Below are 27,252 nucleotides of genomic sequence, written 5' to 3' on the forward strand. Positions count from 1 at the left end.
TCAAAAATATTTGTTTGTGATGGCTTCAAAATTCATCACTCGAGTATTTTCTTCAGAAAACTAAAATCCACGAATTTAAGTACCCACGAACATGTAACTTTTGCTGAAACCATGAAAATTGATACCCACGAATAAAAGTATTTTCACAGTAGTTGTTAATGGCTTTAGACTAGCTTTCAGTATTTGGTAGTACTAGTACTCTTAGATTGACTCATTGTGTCTCTGGCTTTATTGACTTACTGTGGATTCATTATTATTATTATTGTAACAACCTTGATCATCCATGAGGGTCTCACATAGTCGGCAAGCTAACTAACTACTTGGGGGGGTATTTAACAACCTTGATCACCCATGAGGGTTTCGCATGGTCGGTATGATAACTAACTACTAAGTGGGTGTTAAACAACCTTGATCACCCATGAGTGTCTCGCATGGTCGGTAAGATAACTTAACCTTAACAAGCTAATATTTATAAACTTGGTAAATAATATTTTTAAACGTTTCAAAACAAATAATTTTAGGAGTTCCTGTGACAATAGATTGCCCATTACAAAAGAGATATTATCAAAATTATTGTTAGCGGAAATCTTCAATTGCACAGTTTTGCGCAATAGCACAGTATTGCGCAACAACACAGTATTGCGCAATAGCACAGTATTGCACAATAGCAAGAAATCTTAAATTGCACAGTATTGCGCAATAGCAAGAAATCTTCAATTGAAAAAAATACAAATCTTTTTACCAATTTCAATGGGATTAATTTAAAGTCTTTAATTTTTGGGGGTTCTAACCTTGTATTACTTTTTGGGATATTGGACCCCATTTTTAAATTGGTCTACATTGAGGTCAAAAGGGTCCAAAATTAAACTTTGTTTGATTCCATCAAAATCTGAATTATTGAAGCTGTATGATATGCTGAATCTTATTGTGCATTTAGATTTTTTATTTTGGGCCCTGTTTTGAAATAAGTCCATATTAAGGTTTGAAGGGTCTAAAATTAAACTTTGTTTGATTTCAACTAAAATTAAATTTTTGGTGTTTTTTTATTTGCTGAATCTAACCATGTTGTTAGATTTTGGATATCAGACCATTCTAGGTAAATTAAATGTCCCATTTCAAATTTTTAAGATCTTTGACATTTATTTTGTGTCAGAGACCTATATTATGTCAAAAGTTTGATCACAATCCAAATTCAGACAGTATCAAGCTTGAATATTGTGTCCAAACCTGCCCCAACTGTTCAGGGTTAGACCTCTGCGGTCGTATCAGGTTGCCTCAGCGAAGCATTTTATTAAGTATGATTTGGCAGAGGTCAACAGGGCTTGCTCTGCCAAATAAAGTATATTTTTATACGAAGGTAAAAAGAAACTGTGGGGGGTCAATTTTTTCTCATTTCAGATTTCAGAAATTATAAAGAATTATTCTTCAAATATTTTTTTTTTTTCAAATTTCAAATATTGAAAAAATTCAAGAATTAATCTTTAATTGCACAGTATGGCGCATTAGATTTGTAAAATCTTTGACCACATTTATTTATTTGTTATGCCGAATCTTACCGTGTATTTAGATTTTTAATTTTGGGTCCAGTTTTCAAATTGGTCTACATTAAGTGTTAACTATTGTGTTTTCTATTATTTTGTTTATATTATTTTCAGATATATGTTACTTGGTGGGTTTTGTTTATAGATTAGTAAAGACATTAGATTAGACAATAGATTTTATATTGAAGCCATAATTAATCAACTAACAGTGGTAGCAGAGCTAATAAAGATGGCAACAGCACCTAGTTACAAGAACCCACCAGGTTTGATCAACAATGGAAAAATGAGGTAAAAATGTGGCAACTCGTGACTGATCTGGACAAGAAGAAGAGAGGTTTGGCTTTAGCTTTGTCGTTACAAGGAAAACCAAGGGAAGTAGCCCTAGAAGTAGATCCCAGTGATTTAAATGTTGATGAAGGAGTAGATAAGCTAATAACTGAGTTGGACAAGCTTTTTGAGAAGGATAAAATAGATCAGGCTTATGCTGCTTATACTGTATTTGATCAGTTCCACAGAGGAGAGGATGTAAGCATGTCTGATTATATCATTGAATTTGAGCAGAGATATAATAAATGTAAGAAATATGATATGGGACTTCCAGACGCAATTCTAGCTTTTAAACTTCTGGACAATGCTGGATTAAGTCAAAGTTATCGTCAGCTGGCATTAACTGCATGTTCTGACCTTAAATTCGACACAATGAAATCTGCTTTGAATAGGATATTTGCATCAAAATCTCAAAATGTTCCTGGAGAACGAGACTCTGTTGTAACTGTTAAAGAAGAATCAGCTTTTGTCAGTGATGGCTATGATCAGAGAGGTCGAAGTTCAAGAAGAAATTTTCCTCGTTATCGAGCTGATAGATCTACCAACTTTAGTAGACTTAAGACTAAAATGAATCCAGTCTTTAATGGTAATGTCTCAAGTTGTAAAATATGTGATTCCAAATTTCATTGGGTCAAGGATTGTCCTCACAAGCAGCTTGATGTAAATTTAACAGAACATGAGAGTGATGAATTAAGTGAAACTATAAATATAACATTATTTACCTCAGCACAAGAGTTTAAGCCTCTAACAGTGTTTGTCGCAGAAGCCTACAATGCCGCAGTTATTGATACTGCATGTTCTAAAACAGTATGTGGTTCTAAATGGTTGTATGAATTTGTAGAATCACTTGATCCAGGGCTTGATCAAATTACTTGTTTTGAAAGTCATGTACCATTCAAGTTTGGTGATGGACAAACAGTATACTCATATCAGAAAGTGAAAATCCCAGCACTAATTGGGTCAGTTAAGTGCTCAATTGAAACAGAAGTAGTGGATTGTGAAATACCGTTATTGTTAAGTAAAACCTCTCTGAAGCGAGCAAGCACTATCCTTGATCTCAGCAATGACCAGGTTACCATGTTTGGACAGTTAGTGGATGTGAACATAACTTCAAGTGGTCATTACTGTATCAACATTAAAGACAAGCAATATACAAACAGAAACAAAAATGAGAGTGAGGAGGTTTTGTGCATTGATACAAAATTATCTTTTAAGAAGAAAAGGGAGATTCTATTGAAGTTGCACAAGCAGTTTGGACATGCATCATCAGATAAATTTTTATCCCTTTTGCAAAGTGCTGGTGATGTTGATTCTGAAACAAAGACAATTCTTAAAGATATCTGCTCAAAGTGTTTAATTTGCCACAAGTTCAAACATCCAAAAGCCAAACCAGTGGTTGCCTTTTCACATGCAAATGATTTCAATCAAATTGTGGCAATGGACCTTCATGAAATTGACCATAACTTTTATTATCTACATATTATTGACTTATTCAGCAGATTGAGTGCAGCTGCTATCATCAGAAGAAAGGATTCTAAAGTTATTGTAGACAAGTTCATGCAGATATGGGTTGGTGTTTATGGTGCACCTGAAGTTGGTGTTTATACAGATAATGGAGGAGAATTTAATTCACAGATATTTAGAGACATGGCAGAAAATTTGAATATGTCAGTAAAAACAACAGCAGGATACAGTCCATGGTCCAATGGAGTAGTTGAAAGACAATGCAACTCTAACAGAAACCATCAATAAAATGAGAGAGAGCTCTAATCTTTCATGGGAGACTGCCGTCAGTTGGGCAGTTCATGCTAAGAACAGTTTGTTGAACGTGTATGGCTATAGTCCATATCAAATAGTTTTTGGAAGGAACCCAAACATGCCATCATCTATAGTTAACAAGCCTCCTGCATTAGAAGGTACAACCATTAGTAACGTTATGGGAAAACATCTAGTTGGCTTACACGAAGCTAGAAAAGCATTTATTGCGGCAGAATCCTCTGAGAAAGTTAGAAGGGCACTACGCAAGCAAATCCGGCCTTCAGGAGAAAAATTCAAAAATGGTGACAAAGTTTTCTTCCTTCGAGACAATCAGTGGAAAGGACCTGGCTGGGTAATAGGTCAAGATAATGTAGTTGTTTTTGTAAGATATGGAGGTACATATGTGCGCGTACATGAAAGTAGAATAAAAAGAGACATTGATGTTGAAAGAAAACAAAAGATTACTCATAAGCATACAGCAAAGTCAACTCATGTGCGTAAGTCGCAAGCTGCAACCTATAACAACAACAACAACACTGAACCAGATCATGACCTAGTATACTATGAGAGTGATGATGAAGAGCCTCTTCACAATGATACTGACAATGATGAAAACCAAGAAAATGTTGAAGGATCTGCAGACGAGAGTGCTGCTGATAGTGCTGATCAAGATGATAGTCATGCTGGTAGCCAGAATGGTAGTTTGAATGGTGAAGATAGTCCTGAATCTGATGAGAGAGACAGCCTTGATTTGGATCAGGCAGAGAATGATATACATGAGGAAAGTATGGAACATAATGCTGAGTCACAGGCAAATGATTGTATGAAATTAAAGAAGGATCAGATGGTGAATTTTAAAATTACTGGTGAAAATGACACAAGAGAAGCAATAATTTTAGGCAGGGCAGGAAAGGCTACAACTGATAAGAAGAGCTGGTACAATATAGAATACAATCAGCCAGAAAATATTAGGGGTGAACAGATTTCAATTGATCTAAGAACAGTCAATTATTTAAAAGTTGTAAACCAGTCAGATGACGAGAATGAAGATGTACTTTTAAGTGATATTGATTTTACCGAGGCTAAAGAGGCAGAACTGGATAACTGGAGAAAGCACAATTTGTATGAAGAAGTTAAAGACAATGGTCAAAACTGTATCTCCACAAGGTGGGTTTACACTATGAAAGAATTGGAAAACGAATTTCATAGAAAAGCTAGATTGGTAGCAAAAGGTTTTGAAGAAGACAGCCTAGATGAGATACCAAAGAATTCTCCAACATGTGAAAAGCAGTCTCTACGACTGATTTTATCAATTATTGCTAATAAAAGATGGTCAATTAATTCAGTGGATATTAAAACTGCTTTCCTGCAAGGAGAGAAAATGCAAAGAGAAGTCTACTTGAGACCTCCTAAAGAAGCTAAAGCAAATGGTAAAGTCTGGCGCCTAAACAAATGTGTATATGGTCTTGCTGATGCATCCTTAAAGTGGTACGAAATAGTTAAAACAACATTGCTAGATTGTGGAGGAACAGTGTCAAAGATTGATTCAGCAGTATTTTATTGGTATAATGAAAAAGGTTTGACTGGTGTCCTAGCAGTTCATGTAGATGACTTTCTTAGGGCAGGATCCAGTTCCTTTGAGGAAAGTGTTGTATCCAGAATTAGGGATATGTTCAAGGTAGGGAAAGAATCCTGTGAGTCTTTCAAATATTTGGGTCTTGATCTCAGCCAAGAAAATGAAACTATTGTTCTCAGCCAGAAAGACTATGTCAAAATGTTGAAGACTGTTTTAATAGATAAAGACAGAGTTAAAACGTCTCCTCTTTCATCATCAGAGCAGACTCTATTGAGGTCAAAAATAGGACAATTATTATGGTTAGCAAGACAAACACGTCCAGACATTGCATTTGATGTTGCTGCCATTTCATCAAAAATTAAGACTAGCACTATTGAAGATCTAAAGAAAGTCAATAAGATAATAAGGAAGGTGCAAAATGATCCTGTTTCACTGCAATTCCAGAATCTTGGACATAATGTGAAATTTATGTTGTTCAGTGATGCTTCATTTGGAAATCTTCCAGATGGTGGAAGTCAAGGTGGTTATGTTGTCTTTTTGATGGGCGATGATGGTAAAGTGAACCCCATCACTTGGCAGTCTAAGAAATTGAGAAGGGTTGTACGTAGTACTTTGGCAAGTGAAGCCTTGGCCTTAGCTGATGGTGTGGATTGTGTAATATCTTTAGCAGCTCTGTTTAAGGAATTAATGCATAATGAGCACGAATTGAAGCATACTCCAGTAACTTGTTTTGTTGACAACAAAGACCTTTATCATGCAATATACTCTGATAAACCTGTTGGAGAGAAGAGATTGAGGGTGGAGATCAATGCAATAAAGCAATTGCTTCAAGATGGAGAGCTTAAAGAAATTAAATGGATTCAGACTAATGAACAAATCGCCAATGTTCTTACAAAGCATGGTGCTTCTGGACAAGACATCTTACGTTGTTTTGAAAAAAGGACTTTTGAATTCAAGCCATTTGTAATTGGTGTAACTGACAATAAAAAAAGGAGAAGAAAGATCAGATAAATACTACTTGATATTATGACATTTCAATTGCCTTTATTTTCGTTATTATTTGGACATTAACATTTCTAATGAAAAGAGAAAAGGATTACTAGTAGATTGTTAACTATTGTGTTTTCTATTATTTTGTTTATATTATTTTCAGATATATGTTACTTGGTGGGTTTTGTTTATAGATTAGTAAAGACATTAGATTAGACAATAGATTTTATATTTAGGTCCAAAGGGTCAAAAATTAAACTTTGTTTGATTTTAACAAAAATTGAATATATGGGGTTCTTTGATATGCTGAATCTAAACATGTATTTAGATTTTTGATTTTTGGCCCAGTTTTCAAGTTGGTCCAAATTGGGGTCCAAAATTAAACTTTGTTTGATTTCAACAAAAATTGAATATATGGGGTTCTTTGATATGCTGAATCTAACCATGTATTTAGATTTTTGATTTTTGGGCCCCGTTATCAACTTTGTCCACATTGAGGTCAAAAGGGTCCAAAATTAAACTTTGTTTTATTTCATCAAAAAATGAATTATTGGGGTTCTTTGATATGCCAAATCTAACCGTGTATTTAGATTTTGGATATTGGACCATATTAGGTGAATGTCCAATTTAAAATTTTTAAGTTCTTAGACCACATTCATTCTGTGTCAGAAACCTATGCTGTGTCAAATATTTAATCACAATCGAAATGAAAAGCTGTATCTAGCTTGAATGTTGTGTCCATACTTGCCCCAACTGTTCGGGGTTCGACCTCTGCGGTCGTATCAAGCTGCGCCCTGCGGAGCATTTTATTTAACATTGTTTGCAAAATTACATTAACATATTGTTGTATTGCATTTTATATGTTTTTGCTCATCTTTTATGTATAAATATGTATTTTGTCTTTGATTAAATTGTTACACTCTGCATACCTTACACATATAAGTTACTTCAATATTGGTAATAGGTTGAATTCAACATCAAGTTTAAAGATTTAAATTCAAATAGTATGACATGGGAATGTAAAGGTCAAAGGGGTTTGCTTTACATTGGCATGTCTACATGCCAAACAGTTAAGGTAGAGGTCAACAGGGCTACATTTTAAATTTTATCATGTTTAACTGGATTTTCGAAGGAAATATCGGTTATTAAATTAGGGATGTACAGCGGACGGGCGGCTGCCAAACAGTGTCTCCACAATAACATGAAAACGCTTTAACAATTTTTTTTCAAATTTAAATATGCTGTTTCCTGGGTCTTAATGAAGGTCTAGTTCAATTTTCAAGATTTAAGTATTTCTCCTTTTTGAGTTATCGCCATTTTTAATATCCAAAAGTGGAATTTTTAAATATTTTTCACTTGTTATCATATTATGACTTGTCTTATCTCACAATAAAAATTGGAGTGACAGATTTATTTGAAAATTTTCTATTTCCTAAGTGGTGATGATTATAAGCTATATCATTACACATTTTGAAGTTAATTACATTATTGATTATTAATTAGATCTGGGTTATATCTTAGCATATTATAATCATTGGAGTGACAGATTTATTTGAAAATTTTCTGTTTCCTGATAAGATCTGTAGGACTGTATATATAAAGTTTGAAATTAACTAGTAGGACTGTATAAATGAGGTTTGAAATTTACTGTTCATTATTAGACATTTTGTAGATAATTAAGTCTCCCTAAACCATATATATTCTTACCCCCACTCCCCTTCAATTTGAGAATGTGCTTTTATCTTGTAAACGGTCGAGATCCCCACCCCTGAACCATATATATTCTTGAATGGGACAATAAAACAAATCAAATGAAATATAGGGGAAGTCCACGGGGGTAACCTCCACCCCCCTTCTTTTTGATAACTTGTAAACGGTCAAGATCCCCTACCCGAAACCATATATATTCTTGTATGGGACAATAAAACTAATCAAATGAAATAAAAGGCAAGTCCCCACCACCACCCTCTCCTGTTTGAGAACTTGTAAACGGTCAAAATCCCCACCCATAAACCATATATATTCTTGTATTGGACGATAACACAAATCAAATGAAATATAGAAGAAGTCCATGGGGGTCACCCCCACCCCCTTCTTTTTGAAAACTTGTAAACGGTCATGATCCCCACCCCGAAACCATATATATTCTTGTATGGGACAATAAAACTAATCAAATGAAATAAAAGGCGAGTCCCCACCACCACCTCCTCCTGTTTGAGAACTTGTAAACGGTCAAAATCCCCACCCCTAAACCATATATATTCTTGTATGGGACGATAACACAAATCAAATGAAATATAGAAGAAGTCCATGGGGGTCACCCCCACCCCCTTCTTTTTGAAAACTTGTAAACGGTCATGATGCCCGTCCCGAAACCATATATATTCTTCTATGGGACAATAAAACAAATCAAATGAAATTGAGGGGAAGTCCCCTGGGGTAACCGCCATCCCCTTTTTTTTTAAACTTATAAACGGTCAAGATCCCCACCCCGAAACCATATATATTCTGGTATAAAATAAACATAAAACAAATGAAATGAAATATAAGGCGAGTCCTCTGGGGTCACCCCCATCCCCCTCCTGTTTAAGAACTTGTAAACGGTCGAGATCCCCTACCCTAAACCATATATATTCTTGTATGGGACAATAAAACAAATCAAATGAAATAAAAGGCAAGTCCCCTGGGGTAACCCCCACCCCCCTTCTTTTTGATAATTTGTAAACGGTCCAGATCCCCACCCCTTAACCATATATATTCTTGAATGGGACAATAAGACAAATCAAATGAAATTGAGGGGAAGTCCCCTAGGGTAACCCCCACTCTCCTTTTTTTTTGAAAACTTGTAAACGGTCAAGATCCCCAACCTGAAACCATATATATTCTTGTATGGGACAATAAAACAAATCAAATGAAATATAAGGCGAGTCCCCTAGGGTCACCACCACCCCCTCCTGTTTAAGAACTTGTAAACAGTCGAGAATCCCACCCCTCAACCATATATATTCTTGTATGGGACAATAAAACAAATCAAATGAAATATAGGGAAAGTCCATGGGGGTAACCCCCATCCCCCTTTTTTAGCTCACCTGGCCCAAAGGCCCAAGTGAGCTTTTCTCATCACTTGGTGTCCGTCGTCCGTTAACTTTTACAAAAATCTTCTTCTCTGAATCTACTGGGCCAAAGGTAACCAAACTTGGCCACAATTATCATTGGGGTCTCTTGTTTTAAAGATGTGTCTGACGACCCGGCCCGCCAATCAAGATGGTCGCCATGGCTAAAAATAGAACATAGGGGTTAAATGTAGATTTTGGCTTATATCTCTGAAACTAAAGCATTTAGAGCAAATCTGACATGGGGGTTAAATTGTTCATCAGGTCAAGATCTATCTGCCCTGAAATTTTCAGACAAATCAGACAACCCGTTGTTGGGTTGCTGCCCCTGAGTTGGTAATTTTATGAAAATTTTGCAGTTTTTGGTGATTATCTTCAATATTATTATAGATATAGATAAACTGTAAACAGCAATAATGTACAGCAAAGTAAGATCTACAAATAAGTCAAATGACCAAAATGGTCAATTGACCCCTTAAGGAGTTATTGCCCTTATAGTCACTTTTTAACAATTTTTCATAATTTTTGTTATCTTTTACAAAAATCTTCTCCTCTGAAACTACTTTGCCAAAGTTAACCAAACTTGGCCACAATCATCATTGGGGTATCTAGTTAAAAAATGTGTCCGACGACCCGGTCTGCCAACCAAGATGGCCGCCATGGCTATAATAGAACATAGGGGTTAAATGTAGATTTTGGCTTATATCTCTGAAACTAAAGCATTTAGAGCAAATCTGACATGGGGGTTAAATTGTTCATCAGGTCAAGATCTATCTGCCCTGAAATTTTCAGACAAATCAGACAACCCGTTGTTGGGTTGGTAATTTTAAGAAAATTTTGCAGTTTTTGGTGATTATCTTCAATATTATTATAGATATAAATAAACTGTAAACAGCAATAATGTACAGCAAAGTAAGATCTACAAATAAGTCAACATGACCAAAATGGTCAATTGACTCCTTAAGGAGTTATTTCCCTTATAGTCACTTTTTAACAATTTTTCATAATTTTTGTTATCTTTTACAAAAATCTTCTCCTCTGAAACTACTAGGCCAAAGTTAACCAAACTTAGCCACAATCATCATTGGGGTATCTAGTTTAAAAAATGTGTCCGATGATCCAACCTGCTGACCAAAATGGCCGACATGGCTAAAAGTAGAACATAGGGGTAAAATGCAGTTTATGGCTTATATCTCTGAAACTAAAGCATTTAGAGCAAATTTGACACCTGGTTAAAATGTTCATTAAGTGAAATTCTATATGCCCTGATATTTTCAGACGAATCAGACAACCTGTTGTTGGGTTGCAGCCCCTGAATTAGTTATTTTAAGGAAATTTTACAGTTTTTGGAAATTATCTTGAATATTATTATAGATAGAGATAGACTGTGAACAGCAATAATGGTCAGCAAAGTAAGATCTACAAATAAGTTAACATGACCAAAATTGTCAATTGACCCCTTAAGGAGTTTTGCCCTTAATAGTCAATTTTTTACAATTTTTAGTAAATTTTTGTAATCTTTTACAAAAATCTTCTCCTCTGAAACTACTGGGCCAAGTAGAGTCAAACTTAGCCACAATCATCATTAGAGTATTCAGTTTAAAAAATGTGTCCGATGACCCTGCCTGCCAACAAAGATGGCCAACATGGCAAAAAAATAGAACATATGGGGTAAAATGCAAGTTTTGTCTATTATTCTGATAACCGTTATAAAAAGAGGAAATCTGAAGAGGGTAAAATTGTTCAGAATGTTGAGCTCTACCAATTTTCCATATACGTCAAAACTGTAAGACAATTTCCTGCAGGATTTATTGACCTTAAATGACAAATTTTACCACTTTTTTTCTATTTTTTGCCTATTATCATATCTTGAAAACTATAAAAGATAGAGAGAAACTTTAAATTGCAAAAATGATCAGAACGACAAGTTCTACAAATAAGTCTTATGGTTCAAATCATCAGTTGACTCCTTATTAGAGTTATTTCCCTTTGATGCCGATTTGTACAATTTATTTTGCGTTTTTGTCTTATATCTTAAAACTTATAATAGATAGAAAGAAACTTATATACGAAAATGATCAGCAAGACAAGATCTACAATTAAGACAAATGGCAGAAATTGTCCAACGATTCCTTATTGGAGTTATTGCCCTTTAATTATGATTTTTACCATTTTTTTGGCGTTTTTCCTTGTATGATATTAATTATAATAGATAGATAGAAACTTAAATAATCAAAAATGATAAGCAAGAAGAGAACTACTAACAAGTCAAATTTTGCTGATATAATAAGTAGACTGTTACTCTTTATAGGAGTTTTTTTACCCTCTTTTGTGTTTAGAGCAAAAGCTAAATAAGATCATGAAGATAGAGAGAATCTAAACAGACTTCAATGATCAGTAATATAAGATACAAAAAAAAAACAGAGATTTTTGTCATTAATTCTATTCTCGTCTATAATGTTGAATATGCATATAGACCAAGGTGAGCGACACAGGCTCTTCAGAGCCTCTAGTTTTGATAACTTGTAAATGGTCGAGATCCCCACTCCTAAACCATATATATTCTTGAATGGGACAATAAAACAAATCAAATGAAATAGAGGGGAAGTCCAGAGGGGTCACCCCACCTCCCTTATTTTTGAAAACTTGTAACGGTCAAGATCCCCACCCCGAAACCATATATATTCCTGTTTGGGACAATAAAACAAATCAAATGAAATAAAAGGGGAGTCCCCTGGGGTCACCCCTACCCCCTCCTGTTTGAGAACTTGTAAACGGTCACGATCCCCACCCCTTAACCATATATATTCTTGTATTGGACAATAAAACAAATCAAATGAAATATACGGGAAGTCCATTGGGGGTAAACCCCTCCCCCCTTGTTTTTATACGACCGCAAAAATTGAAAATTTTTTGGTCGTATATTGGTATGACGTTGGCGTCGTCGTCGTCGTCGTCGTCGTCGTCGTCGTCGTCGTCGTCGTCGTCCGGCGTCGTCCGGCGTCGTCCGAAGACACATTGGTTTTCGCACTCTAACTTTAGTTTAAGTGAATGGATCTCCATGAAATTTTACTATAAGGTTCAATACCACGAAAGGAAGGTTGGGATTGATTTTGGGGGTTATGGTACCAACAGTTAAGGAATTAGGGGCCAAAAAGGGGCCAAAAATAAGCATTTTTGTAACTTCCAGACAATAACTTGTGTGTAAGTGTATGGATCTCTCTGACATTGTACCACAAGGTTCCATATCACAAAGGGAAGGCTGTAATTGATTATTGGGGTAATTGCCTCAAAATTTTAGGAATTAGGGGCCAAAAAAGGGGCAAAAAACAAGCATTTTTCTAGTTTCATGACAATAACTTGTGTGTAAGTGTTTGGATATTTCTGAAATTGTACTACAAGGTTCCATATCACAAAGGGAAAGCTGGAATTGAGTTTGGGGGTAATTGCCCTAAACGTTAAGGAATTGGGGGCCAAAAAGGGGCCAAAAATAAGCATTTTTCTAGTTTCCAGACAATAACTTGTGTTCAATTGTATGGATCTCTCTGAAATTGTACTGCAAGGTACCATACCACAAAGGGAAGGCTGGGATTGAGTTTGGGGGTGATGAATCATAAGGGGGTTCAAAAAATTTGGGGGGGGGGGGATTTTTTTTTTTCTTTTTTTTTCTTTTAAAATTTTCCATTTTAAGTTGGTTATTTCTGATTTATATTTAAAAGCAAATAATAATGATATGGTAGGAGATACACACCAAACAGGATGTGTAAATTATTATATAATAAGTATTGTGCAATAGCAAGAAATTTTCAATTCCACAGTATTGCACAATAGCAAGAAATCTTCAATTGCACAGTATTGCGCAATAGCAAGAAATCTTCAATTGCACAGTATTGCGCAATAGCAAGAAATATCCAATAGCACAATATTGCGCAATAGCAAGAAATTGTCAATTGTACAGTATTGCGCAATAGCAAGAAATATTCAATTGCACAGTATTGTGCAAAAGAAGATACTTCTTATAAATTGCTTATTTCTTGATCAATTTCAATGGGGTTTTATTCTTGAATTCTTGGGGTTCTTTAATATGCTGAATCTTACTGTGTATTAAGTTTTTGGATTTTGGGCCCTGTTTTTAAATTGGTCCACATTGAGGTCCAAAGGGTCCAAAATTTAACTTTGTTTGATTTCATCAAAAATTGAATTATTGGGGTTCTTTGATATGCCGAATCTAATCGTGTATTTAGATTCTTAATTTTTTGTTCTGTTTTCAAATTGGTCTACATTAAGGTCCAAAGGGTCCAAAATTAAACTTAGTTTGATTTTAACAAAAATTGAATTTTTAGGGTTCTTTGATATGCTGAATCTAAACATGTATTTAGATTTTTGATTATGGGCCCAGTTTTCAAGTTGGTCCAAATCGGGGTCCAAAATTAAACTTTGTTTGATTTCAACAAAAATTGAATATATGGGGTTCTTTGATATGCTGAATCTAACTATGTATTTAGATTTTTGATTTTTGGGCCCCGTTATCAACTTTGTCCACATTGAGGTCAAAAGGGTCTAAAATAAAACTTTGTTTGATTTCATCAAAAATTGAATTCTTGGGGTTCTTTGATATGCTGAATCTAACCATGTATTTAGATTTTGGATATTGGACCATAATAGGTGAATGTCCAATTTAAAATTTTTAAGTTCTTAGACCACATTCATTCTGTGTCAGAAACCTATCCTGTGTCAAATATTTAATCACAATCCAAATTCAGAGCTGTATCAGGCTTGAATGTTGTGTCCATACTTGCCCCAACTGTTCAGGGTTCGACCTCTGCGGTCGTATCAAGCTGCGCCCGGCGGAGCATTTTATTGATAATTTGTAAACAGTACAGATCCCCACCCCTAAACCATATATATTCTTTAAGGGACAAAAACACAAATCAAATGATATATTGGGGAAGTCCCCAGGTTCACTTTCACCTCCCTTCTTTTTGAAAACTTGTAAACGGTCAAGATCCCAACCCTGAAACCATATATATTCTTGTATTGGTCAATAAAACAAATCAAATGAAATAAAAGGCGAGTCCCCTGGGGTCACCTCCGCCCCCTACTGTTTGAGAACTTGAAAATGGTCGAGATCCCCACCCCTAAACCATATATATTCTTGTATGGGACAATAAAACAAATCAAATGAAATATAGGGGAAGTCAAGGGGGGTCACCCCTACCCCCCTTTTGTTTTAAAACTTGTAAACGGTCAAGATCCCCACCCCGAAACCATATATATTCTTGTAAAAGACAATAAATCAAATCAAATGAAATCAAAGGGGAGTCCCCTTGGGTTACCCCCACCCCCTCTGTTTGAGAACTTGTAAACGGTCAAGATCCCACCCCTAAACCATATATATTCTTATATGGGAAAATAAAACAAATCAAATGAAATATAGGGAAAGTGCATGGGGTAACCCCCACCCCCTTTTTATACCCCACGCAACGAGTTGCGGAGGGTTTAATGTTTTTGACCCGTCCGTCCGTCTGTCTGTCTGTCTGTCCGTCCATCAGTCTGTCAGTCCTGTTTCTTGTCATCGCAACTCCTCTCAAACCACACAACAGAATTTCACGAAACCTTTTTTAGATAATAAGGACATACTATGTAGTTGTGCATATCGACAGGAAATTATGATTCAATTCTTTTTCTAGGAGTTACGCCCCTTTGAACTTATTTGCTTTAATGTACTACTGCAACAGTTTGTCATCGCAACTCCTCTCAAACCACACAACAGAATTTCATGAAACCTTTTCAGAAAATAAGGACATACTACGTAGATGTGAATATCGACAGGAAATTACGATTCAATTTTTTTTCTAGGAGTTACGCCCCTTTGAACTTATTTACTTTAATGTACTACTGCAACAGTTTGTCATCGCAACCCCTCTCAAACCACACAACAGAATTTCATGAAACCTTTTCAGATAATAAGGACATACTACGTAGATGTGCATATCGACAGGAAATTATGATTCAATTGTTTTCCAGAAGTTACGCCCCTTTGAACTTATTTGCCCAATATACTACTGCAACCTTTTGTCATCGCAACTGCTCTAAAGCCACACAACAGAATTTCATGAAACCTTTTCAGATAATAAGGACATACTATGTAGATGTGCATATCGACAGGAAATTACGATTCAATTTTTTTTCCAGGAGTTACGCCCCTTTGAACTTATTTGCCCAATATACTACTGCAACCTTTTGTCATCGCAACTCCTCTCAAACCACACAACAGAATTTCATGAAACTGTGTAGATAATAAGGACACACTATGTAAATGTGCATATTGATAGGAAATTATGATTCAATTTTTTTTTCTGATACAATTTTTTTTTCTTACACTTATTTTATTTCTCCAATGACAATGTGGGGACGTGGGGTATGTGAGCGCGCTCACTAAGGTTCTTTCATTTTTGATAACTTGTAAACAGTCATGATCCCCATCCCGAAACCATATATATTCTTGTTTGGGACAATAAAACAAATCAAATCAAATATAGAGAAAGTCCACGGGGGGAACCCCCACCCCCCTTCTTTTTGAAAACTTGTAAACGGTCGAGATCCCCACCCATAAACCATAATATATTCTTGTATGGGACAATAAAACAAATCAAACGAAATGTAGGGGAAGTCCCCTGGGGTAATCCCCACCCCCCTTCTTTTTGAAAACTTGTAAACGGTCAAGATCCCCAACCCAAAACCATATATATTCTTGTATGGGACAATAAAACAAATCAAATGACATTTTGGGAGAGTACCCGGGTTCACCCCCACCTCTCTTCTTTTTGAAAACTTGTAAACGGTCGAGATCCCCACCCTGAAACCATATATATTCTTGTATGGGACATTAAAAGAAATCAAATGAAATAAAAGGCGAGTCCCCAGGGGTCACCCCCACCCCCTCCTGTTTGAGAACTTGGAAACGGTCGAGATCCCCAGCCCTAAACCATATATATTCTTGTATGGGACAATAAAACAAATCAAATGAAATATAAGGGAAGTCCATGGGGGTAACCCCCACCCCCCTTCTTTTTGGTAACTTGTAAAATGTCAAGATCCCCACTCCGAAACAATATATATTCTTGTATGGGACAATAAAACAAATCAAACAAAATTTAGGGGAAGTCTCCTGGGGTAACCCCCACCCCCCTTCTTTTTGAAAACTTGTAAACAGTCAAGATCCCCACCCTGAAACCATATATATTCTTGTATGGGACATTAAAACAAATCAAATGAAATAAAAGACGAGTCCCCAGGGGTCACCCCATCCCTTCCTGTTTGAGAACTTGTAAACGGTCGAGATCCCCAGCCCTAAACCATATATATTATTGTATGGGACAATAAAACAAATCAAATGAAATACAAGGGAAGTCCATGGGGGTAACCCCCACCCCCTTCTTTTTGATAACTTGTAAAATGTCAAGATCTCCACCCCTTAACAACCATATATATTCCTGTTCGTCATTTCAAGAAGATTTGAAGGACATACAGGGTCAATCCATAGGCTTCACTTATGCATATCACTAACCAAGTTGTACTGGGCTTTGCCCAATGTCAGGCGACCATGGGAATGACGAAGTTTTATAGATTTTGAAAAGACATTGTATTAACGATAAATAAAATTTTGGATTTTTTTTCTTCTTTTCTTTGGTAAATTGTTTGTAGAATTTTGTGGCAAGTTTGTTTGTTATTCTGTAAAAACTAATTTTCTGAAGGATATATTTTTTTTTTATGATGAAGTGAACTCCTTTTAAAACTAAGCTTATATTGTCCATTAATAAACATATATTTAGATTTCTGATTTTGGGCTCAGTTTTCAAGTTGCTCCAAATCGGGGTCCAAAATTAAACTGTGTTTGATTTCAACATAAATTGAATATATATAGGGTTCTTTGAAATGCTGAATCTAAACCTGTATCTCTTTTCATTATTAATAAGATAATACCACATTGAGGTCCAAGGAGTCCTAAATTAAACTTTTGTTTAATTTCATCAAAAATTGAATTCTTTATTTCTTTGATATGCTGATTCTAACAATGTTTGAGTGTTAAATCATATCTAATTTTAGAGAACCTAGTCATCCAGTTTGAGTTATTTCCCTTTGCACAGAAAATATTATGGATAAAATTAACCTGTGTTTCATTTCAACATAAATTAAATATATATAGGGTTCTTTCAAATGCTGAATCTAAACCTGTATTTAAGTATTAGATGTTTGGGCCTAGTTTACATGTTGGTCCAAATCAGGGTCCAAAATTTAACTTTGTTTGATTCAACAAAAATTGAATTTATGGGGTTCTTTGAAATGCTGAAATTAACCATGTATTGAGAGATTTGGGATTGTGGGCTCCTTTATCAAATTGGTCCACATTGAGGTCCAAAGGGTCCTAAATTAAACTTTTGTCTGATTTCATCAAAAATTGAATTCTTGGGTTTCTTTGATATGCTGATTCTAATATGTACTTAGATTTTGGATATTGGACCATAAAATATTTCAGTTCTTTGACCACATTCATTTTGTGTCACAAACCTATGCTGTGTCAAATATTCAATCACAATCCAAATTCAGAGCTGTTTTAAGCTTAAATGTAGTGTCCATACTTGCTCAACTGTTCAGGGTTCGACCTCTGCAGGAAAATCCGGTTTGCTGTCACTCTGACAGCCTCTTGTTCTTTTTGTCATAAAAATGGTCTCCAAGGATGTCTATGGTTGTGGTCTCCCCAATTCAGGGACTTGGGGATTGTGGCGGTATTTATTCCCCACCTTTGCAATTGTTGTCATTTATTCAGTTTTGTTTTATGACATAAGAAGAAGATCAACACGTATTACTTCATTATTGGGTTTGAAAGGCTTGTAGATAACATTAAACAGGTTTTTTTTTCAAGTGTGATTGTGTTTAAGGGGCTCCAATAGGGATTTGACTGCATTTTAGGATTCAAAAGGGATTCAACTATATAATTAGGTTATAAACTGATTCTAAGGCATAGGGACTTTATTATTTTATAGCATACTTCCACAAGATCATGCTTTTCTCAGACTGTTTATGACGTCTTGAGACTAAATCGGTTGGATGTGTACTGATTGATTTTTTAGTCTGGGAAACATAATTTATGTATTACTGTGAAAGTACTTTTATCCGTTGGGTACCAATTTTCGTGGTTTTCGTGGATGGCTTTATCAAAGAATTTAAGTGTCCAACGAAATATAACAACTGTTGTCTAAATCAAGACATGCAATGAAAGATCTCCATGTATGTTTGACTACATGGATACGGACATGTAATCTAGAGAATCGTACATCGAATATCAGCAAACGCATTATGAACTATATAAACATGACATTTGAACATCTTCAGACAGATTTAACCAATTTCATCTTTAAAAATGATACAAAAAATAACGTTTTAATTCTCATATAAAATTACGAAAGTCAGACTGCGATGATGAAGCGTTCATTTTACCTCCTCATAATTTTCGGACGAAAACAAATCATATTGAGCTTGTTTTTTTATTTACATTTGTATCATTTTTTTTGTAACTATTTTCTTTAAGTGATATGTTTATTGCCCAATTAACACCTTTGATGATTGTTAGTCTGTTGATTAATTAGTGTCATCACTTCTGAATAGATGTGTGAAACAATTAAAATGTTAGTAGTCCTTTGTTAATTTATGTATCATTGTCATTTTGCTTAGTTTCTTCTGTTATCTATTCTGACATCAGACTCGGACTTCTTTTGAACTGAGTTTTACTGTGCGTATTGCTGTGTGTTTGTTTATTCTGCATTGGCTAGATGTATAGGGGGAGGGTTGAGATCTCACAAAACATGTTTAATCCCACCGCATTTTTGCGTCTGTCCCAAGTCAGGAGCCTCTGGCCTTTGTTAGTCTTGTATGTTTTTTTTATATTAGTTCATTTATATGTTTGGAGTGTGACATCCATTTTCACTGAAAAAGTACACATTTTTGTTTAGGGGCCAGCTGAAGCCCGCCTCCCGGTGCAGGATTTTCTCGCTGTGTTGAAGTCCCATTGGTGGCCTTGGGCTGTTTTCTGCTCTTTGGTCGGGTCGTTGTCTCTTTGACACATTCCCCATTTCCATTCTCAATTTTACTTTGCAATTTCCTTCAATTCAATTCAAATCAATATTTTATTTATTTATTTATATATTTCAATCATGACAATTTGTAAGCATAGACAAATCAGCTTATTTCCGAATGCAACTATTCATTAAAGATGATGAATGTTGTCAGTAATGTAAGACGAACAAGTAAGTAAAAATGAGCACCTTGTTTTGCAATCTCCCTCAAATCATTATAAAATAAAATGCTCCGCTGGGGCGCAGCTTGATACGACCGCAGAGTTCGAACCCTGAACAGTTGGGGCAAGTATGGACACAACATTCAAGCTTGATACAGCACTGAATTTGGATTGTAATTAAATATTTGACACAGCACAGGTTTCTGACACAGAATGAAAGTGGTGTAAGATTAAAAAATTTTAATTTACCTATTCAAACCATATCATTATTATTTGCTTTTTTATATTAATCAGAAATAACCAATTTAAAATGGAAAATTCTAAAGAAAAAAAAAGGAAAAAAAATCCCCCCCCCCCAAATTTTTTGAACCCCCTTATGACTCATCACCCCCAAACTCAATCCCAACCTTCCTTTTGTGGTATGGTACCTTGCAGTACAATTTCAGAGAGATCCATACACTTGAACACAAGTTATTGTCTGGAAACTAGAAAAATGCTTGTTTTTTGGCCCCTTTTTGGCCCAAAATTCCTAAACGTTTAGGGCAATTACCCCCAAACTCAAACCCAGCTTTCCCTTTGTGATATGGAACCTTGCAGTACAATTTCATAAAGATCCATACACTTACACACAAGTTATTGTCCTGAAACTAGAAAAATGCTTGGTTTTTTTTGCCCTTTTATGGCCCCTAATTCTTAAACTTTTGAGGGAACTACCCCCAAAATCAATCCAAGCATTCCCTTTGTGATATGGAACCTTGCAGTACAACTTCAAAGAGATCCATGCACTTGAACACAAGTTATTGTCTGGAAACTAGAACTAGAGGCTCTAAAGAGCCTGTGTCGCTCACCTTGGTCTATGTGCATATTAAGCAAAGGACACAGATGGATTCATGACAAAATTGTGTTTTGGTGATGGTGATGTGTTTGTAGATCTTACTTTACTGAACATTCTTGCTGCTTACAATTATCTCTATCTATAATGAACTTGGCCCAGTAGTTACAGTGGAAGATATTTTGTAAAAATTTACAAAAATTTACAAAAATTTATGAAAATTGTAAAAAATTGACTATAAAGGGCAATAACTCCTTAAGGGGTCAATTGACCATTTTGGTCATGTTGACTTATTTGTAGATCTTACTTTGCTGTACATTATTGCTGTTTTACAGTTTAACTCTATCTATAATAATATTCAAGATAATAACCAAAAGCTGCAAAATTTTCTTAAAATTACCAATTCAGGGGCAGCAACCCAACAACGTGTTGCCTGATTGGTCTGAAAATTTCAGGGCAGATAGATCTTGACCTAATGAACAATTTTATCCTCCTCAGATTTGCTCTAAATGCTTTGGTTTCAGAGATATGAGCCAAAAACTGCATTTTACCCTATGTACTATTTTTTAGTTAAATTTGTCTTAGTAGTTTCAGAGGAGAAGATTTTTGTAAAAGATTACAAAAATTTACGAAAAAATGGTTAAAAATTGACTATAAAGGGCAGTAACTCCTTAAGGGGTCAACTGACCATTTTGGTCATGTTGACTTATTTGTAGATCTTACTTTGCTGAACATTATTGCTGTTTACAGTTTATCTCTATCTATAATAATATTCAAGATAATAACCAACTAAAGGCTCTAAAGAGCCTGTGTCGCTCACCTTGGTCTATGTGCATATTAAACAAAGGACACAGATGGATTCGTGACAAAATTGTGTTTTGGTGATGGTGATGTGTTGTAGATCTTACTTTACTGAACATTCTTGCTGCTTACAATTATCTCTATCTATAATGAACTTGGCCCAGTAGTTACAGTGGATAATATTTTGTAAAAATTTACAAAAATTTACAAAATTTATGAAAATTGTAAAAAATTGACTTTAAAGGGCAATAACTCCTAAAGGGGTCAATTGACCATTTTGGTCAAGTTGACTTATTTGTAGATCTTACTTTGCTGTACATTATTGCTGTTTTACAGTTTAACTCTATCTATAATAATATTCAAGATAATAACCAAAAGCTGCAAAATTTTCTTAAAATTACCAATTCAGGGGCAGCAACCCAACAACGTGTTGCCTGATTGGTCTGAAAATTTCAGGGCAGATAGATCTTGACCTAATGAACAATTTCACCTTGTCAGATTTGCTCTAAATGCTTTGGTTTCAGAGATATGAGCCAAAAACTGCATTTTACCCTATGTACTATTTTTTAGCCATGTAGGCCATCTTGGTTCGCGGGCGGGGTCATCTGACACATTTTTTAAACTAGATACCCTAATGATAATTGTGGACAAGTTTAGTTAAATTTGTCTTAGTAGTTTCAGAGGAGAAGATTTTTGTAAAAGATTACAAAAATTTACAAAAAATGGTTAAAAAATGACTATAAACGGCAATAACTCCTTAAGGGGTCAACTGACCATTTTGGTCAATTGACTTATTTGTAGATCTTACTTTGCTGAACATTATTGCTGTTTACAGTTTTTCTCTATCTTTAATAATATTCAAGATAATAACCAAAAACGGCAAAATTTCCTTAAAATTACCAATTCAGGGGCAGCAACCCAACAACGGGTTGTCAGATTGATCTGAAAAATTCGGTGCAGATAGATCTTGACCTGATAAACAATTTTACCCCATGTCAGATTTGCTCTAAATGCTTTGGTTTCAGAGATATAAGCCAAAATCTACATTTTACCCCTATGTTCTATTTTTAGCCATGGCGGCCATCTTGGTTGGTTGGCCGGGTCACCGGACACATTTTTTAAACTAGATACCCTAATAATGATGATTGTGGCCAAGTTCGGTTTAATTTGGCCCAGTAGTTTCAGAGGAGAAGATTTTTGTAAAAGTTAACGACGACGGACGACGACGGACAACGACGACGGACGACGGACGCCAAGTGATGAGAAAAGCTCACTTGGTCCTGTGGGCCAGGTGAGCTAAAAATGCTTATTTTTGGCCCCTTATTCCTAAACGTTTTGGTCAATTACCCCCAAACTCAAACCCAGCTTTCCCATTGTGATATGGAACCTTGTAGTACAATTTCAGAGAGATCCATACTCTTACACACAATTTATTGTCATGAAACTAGAAAAATGCTTGTTTTTGCCCCTTTTTGGCCCCTAATTCCTAAAATTTGGAGGCAATTACCCCCAAAATCAATCCCAGCATTCCCTTTGTGATATTGAACCTTGTGATACAATGTCAGAGAGATCCATACACTAACACACAAGTTATTGTCATGAAACTAGAAAAATGCTTGTTTTTTGCCCCTTTTTGGCCCCTAATTCCTAAAATTTGGAGGCAATTACCCCCAAAATCAATCCCAGCATTCCCTTTGTGATATGGAACCTTGTGGTACAATGTCAGAGAGATCCATACACTTACACACAAGTTATGTCTGGAAGTTACAAAAATGCTTATTTTTGGCCCCTTTTTGCCACCTAATTCCTTAACTGTTGGTACCATAACCCCCAAAATCAATCCCCACCGCCTTTTGTGGTATTGAAACTTATGGTAAAATTTCATTGAGATCCATTCACTTAAACTAAAGTTAGAGTGCGAAAACTAATGTGTCTTCGGACGACGCCGCCGACGACGCCAACGTCATACCAATATACGACCACAAAAATTTTTTTGCGGTCGTATAACAACATATGATATTTAGCTCACCTGGCCCGAAGGGCCAAGTGAGCTATTCTCATCACTTGGCGTCCGTCGTCGTAGTCCGTCGTCCTTAGCTTTTTACAAAAATCTTCTCCTCTGAAACCACTGGGCCAAATTTAACCAAACTTGGCCACAATCATCATTAGGGTATCTAGTTTAAAAAGTGTGTTCCATGACCCCGCCAACCAACCAAGATGGCCGCCATGGCTAAAAATAGAACATAGGGGTAAAATGTAGGTTTTGGCTTATATCTCTGAAACCAAAGCATTTAGAGTAAATCTGACATGGGTAAAACTAATTATCAGGTCATGATCTATCTGCCCTGAAATTTTCAGACAAATCTGATAACATGTTGTTTGGTTGCTGCCCCTGAACTGGTAATTTTAAGGAAATTTTGCAGTTTTTGGTTATTATCTTGAATATTATTATTATAGATAGAGATAAACTGTAAACAGCAATAATGTTCAGCAAAGTAAGATCTACAAATAAGTCGTCGTTACCAAAATTGTGAGTCGACCCCTTTAGGAGTTATTGCCCTTTATAGTCAATTTTTCAATCTTTTACAAAAATCTTCTCTGAAACTACTGAGACAAAGTTAACCATACTTGGCCATAATCATTATTAGGGTATCTAGTTTAAAAAATTTGTCTGATGACCCCGCCTTCCAACCATCATGGCCGACTTGGTTAAAAAAAGAACATAGGGGTAAAATGCAGTTTTTGGCTGATATCTCTGAAACTAAAGCATTTAGAGCAAATCTGACAGGCGGCAAAAATGTTCATCAGATTTAGATGTATCTGCCCTGAAATTTTCAGACGAATCCGACAACCCGTTGTTGCCCCTGAGTTAGTAACTATACAGAAATTTTGCAGTTTTTATACGCCCGTCAAATTTTTGACGGGACGTATTATGGTATACAAATGTCCGTCTGTCCGTCTGTCTGTCCGTCTGTCCGTCTGTCTGTCCGGCGTAAACATGTCGCACCGTAACTGAGAATGACTTATCCAAATTTCATGAAACTTAACATAGTTGTTTCTTATGATGGTCAAACGATCTGTATACTTTTTGGTGAAAATAAGATTAAAACTTTTTGAGTTACGGGACTTAGTAACTAAAACAGGTGTGTGTTTTTTTTTTTCACATGTCGCGCCGTATCTCAAAAACAATTTATGATTATTGCTTAAAACTTTACACACTTCTTAGTTATATTAATCTTAAGATCTGTATACTTTTTGGTGATGATTCAAAATTTTATTTTAGAGATATTGAGTATTTTGTTAAAAAAGGGGGAGGGGTTTTTCACATGTCGCGCCGTATCTCAAAAACAGTTTATGATTATTGCATAAAACTTTACACACTTCTTAGTTATATTAACCTTAAGATCTGTATACTTTTTGGTGATGATTCAAAATTTTATTTTTGAGTTGTTGAGTATTTTGTAAAAAAAGGGGGAGGGGTTTTTCACATGTCGCGTCATATCTCAAAAACAATTTATGATTATTGCTTAAAATTTTACACACTTCGTAGTTATATTAATCTAAAGATCTGTATACTTTTTGGTTTTGATTCAAAATTTTATTTTTGAGATATTGATTTTTTTTTTTAAAGGGGGGTTTTCACATGTCGCGCCGTATCTCAAAAACGATTTATGATTATTGCTAAAAAATTTACACACTTCTTAGTTACATTAATCTAAAGATCTGTATACTTTTTGGTTTTGATTCAAAATTTTATTTTAGAGATATTGAGTTTTTTGTAAAAAAAAAGGGGTGTTTTCGCATGTCACTCCGTATGTCAGAAACTATTTATGCTTATTGCATAAAAATTCACACACAAGACGACGGGCGTATCATGCGCTCATGGCGCAGCTGTTTATTTGTTATTATCTTAGATACCATTATAATATCTAATATCTAATACTATTGATTATGATTTTAACCTTATTTTACATGATTTCCAAAGCATCAGTAAATACAGGTGAGCGACACAGGCTCTTGAGAGCCTCTAGTTTATTTTTTTCAAAAATATTTGTTTGTGATGGCTTCAAATTCATCACTCCAGTATTTTCTTCAGAAAACTAAAGTCCACGAATTTAAGTACCCACGAACATGTAACTTTTGCTGAAACCACGAAAATTGATACCCACGAATAAAAGTACTTTCACAGTAGTTGTTAATGGCTTTAGACTAGCTTTCAGTATTTGGTAGTACTCTTAGATTGGCTCATCGTGTCTCTAGCTTTATTGACTTACTGTGGATTCATTATTATTCTTGGGGTATCAATTTTCGCGGATTTAGTGGGTATAGGTAACCATGAATGTTCAATGAAGTACAAATTATCTTTATTCTTCTATGCAGACTTTGCCACTTAATCAAGTATCCTCGAAAATATAAATTTCTTTAATCAATGAAACTTGGTATCCATGAAAAAAGATGAATCCATATATTGTCATTCTAGGCTATTTTATAGCTGACTGATGAGTTTTGCACATTGTTAAAAGCCATATGGTGAACTTAAGTTGCTTAAATTCAGAGTCATTTGGCTTCTGTTGAATATTTGTCTCATCAACAATCACACCACATCTTCTTATTTTATATTGTACATTATTACTTTTTAGCTATATCGGATGATGGATTTAATGAAATGTCTCATATGCATTCACAAAGAGAGCATGTACATGAACAGGATGATGATGTGAAAATGTCTGACAGTGGATCACCAGAAATGGTTCGATATATTGCCCTTGATGGTATAAAATCTATGGCAAGATTACATGCTGTCTCAACTATTTCTGCACCTGAAGTATCGCTGGTTCCATCTCCAGGACTGATTAACAAGGTACTTCGAAAGAATTTTAAAACATAAATTTCGATTATTTTTACATTTTGTAAAGAAATAATAGATATAAGCACTTCTTTGTCCAAGTTATTTAGCAACTCATAATTCGAAAAATGTGGTCTCACTAAATTAGCGACAAGAAGAAAATGTAAGATTTATGAGGAAGTCAAGCTTTGACCAAATTTCTCATACAAGTTATCTGCCTTAAACTATATTTTTTTACCAGTTGCAATATCATAGTATACTAGAATGAATAGGGAGAAACTGTAACAACACAATTGATCAGTAAATAAGTCAGTACCACTCAACGTGGTTAGCAGGCTGCCCAGCTGATCGGCTGTGGCCCTGAAAACAGCCGTTGTGAAGAAAACTACTTAAAAATCATAATATTAAAGAAACAAAATCAACATATGAAAAACCAAAATAGCTGCCTTCTTCCTGACCAACTTTATGACATTAACAATATTTTAATGCTCACCAAACAACTTAGGGCACTAAGCCGACCTTGTGAGGGTTTATAGCCAGTCAAGGTCGTAAAACACACCCACCAGACATAAGCCAAATTAAAATCTATTTTGGGAAAATTTTTTGTTAGTTTAACCTATATTCCAAATAATGGAAATTGGTTCATTTTCTAAAGATGAACATTTCCATTAGAAAGTGGAATTCATCTTCCACTTCTTTTTTCAGCTCACCTGGCCCAAACTTGATCAGCCAGATAAGATCTACAAATAACGTCCTGCGTCCGTCGTCCGTAAACTTTTATAAAAATCTCCTCCTCTGAAACTACTGGGCCAAATTTGACCAAACTTGGCCACAATCATTATTAGAGTATCTAGTTTAAAAAATGTGTCCGGTGACCCGGCCAACCAACCAAGATGGCCGCCATGGCTAAAAATAGAACATAGGGGTAAAATGTAGATTTTGGCTTATATCTCTGAAACCAAAGCATTTAGAGCAAATCTGACATGGGGTAAAATTGTTTATCAGGTCAAGATCTATCTTCCCTGAAATTTTCATATGAATAGGACAACCTGTTGTTGGTTTGCTGCCCCTGAATTGGTAAATTTAAGGAAATTTTGCCGTTTTTGGTTATTATCTTGAATATTATTATAGATAGAGATAAAATGTAAACAGCACTAATGTTCAGCAAAGC

At 35.3% G+C, this 27,252-nt stretch overlaps 1 protein-coding gene and 2 long non-coding RNA genes across 4 annotated transcripts in view; 2 read left to right on the forward strand and 1 right to left on the reverse strand.

Moving 5' to 3' along the window:
* The window catches only part of LOC127724831 (uncharacterized), an 88,764-nt gene extending 87,393 nt beyond the window's left edge, over positions 1-1,371 (reverse strand). The window contains exon 1 of the long non-coding RNA XR_007992745.1: positions 1,158-1,371. This is a non-coding gene — a long non-coding RNA (uncharacterized LOC127724831). The remainder of the gene's footprint in view (positions 1-1,157) is intronic.
* LOC127724757 (uncharacterized) overlaps positions 1-7,116 on the forward strand; it is a 39,159-nt gene extending 32,043 nt beyond the window's left edge. For both annotated transcript variants that reach the window (XR_007992655.1, XR_007992653.1), the window contains one exon: positions 6,807-7,116. This is a non-coding gene — a long non-coding RNA (uncharacterized LOC127724757). The remainder of the gene's footprint in view (positions 1-6,806) is intronic.
* Positions 1-27,252, forward strand: part of LOC127724686 (uncharacterized) — a 261,959-nt gene that overhangs the window by 158,294 nt on the left and 76,413 nt on the right. The window contains exon 7 of the mRNA XM_052231740.1: positions 25,876-26,096. Within this exon, the coding sequence (XP_052087700.1) occupies positions 25,876-26,096 (221 nt within the window). The remainder of the gene's footprint in view (positions 1-25,875; positions 26,097-27,252) is intronic.

This window comes from Mytilus californianus, unplaced genomic scaffold (genome assembly GCF_021869535.1).
Source record: "Mytilus californianus isolate M0D057914Y unplaced genomic scaffold, xbMytCali1.0.p SCAF_14, whole genome shotgun sequence".
NCBI classification, from domain to species: Eukaryota; Metazoa; Mollusca; class Bivalvia; order Mytilida; family Mytilidae; genus Mytilus; species Mytilus californianus.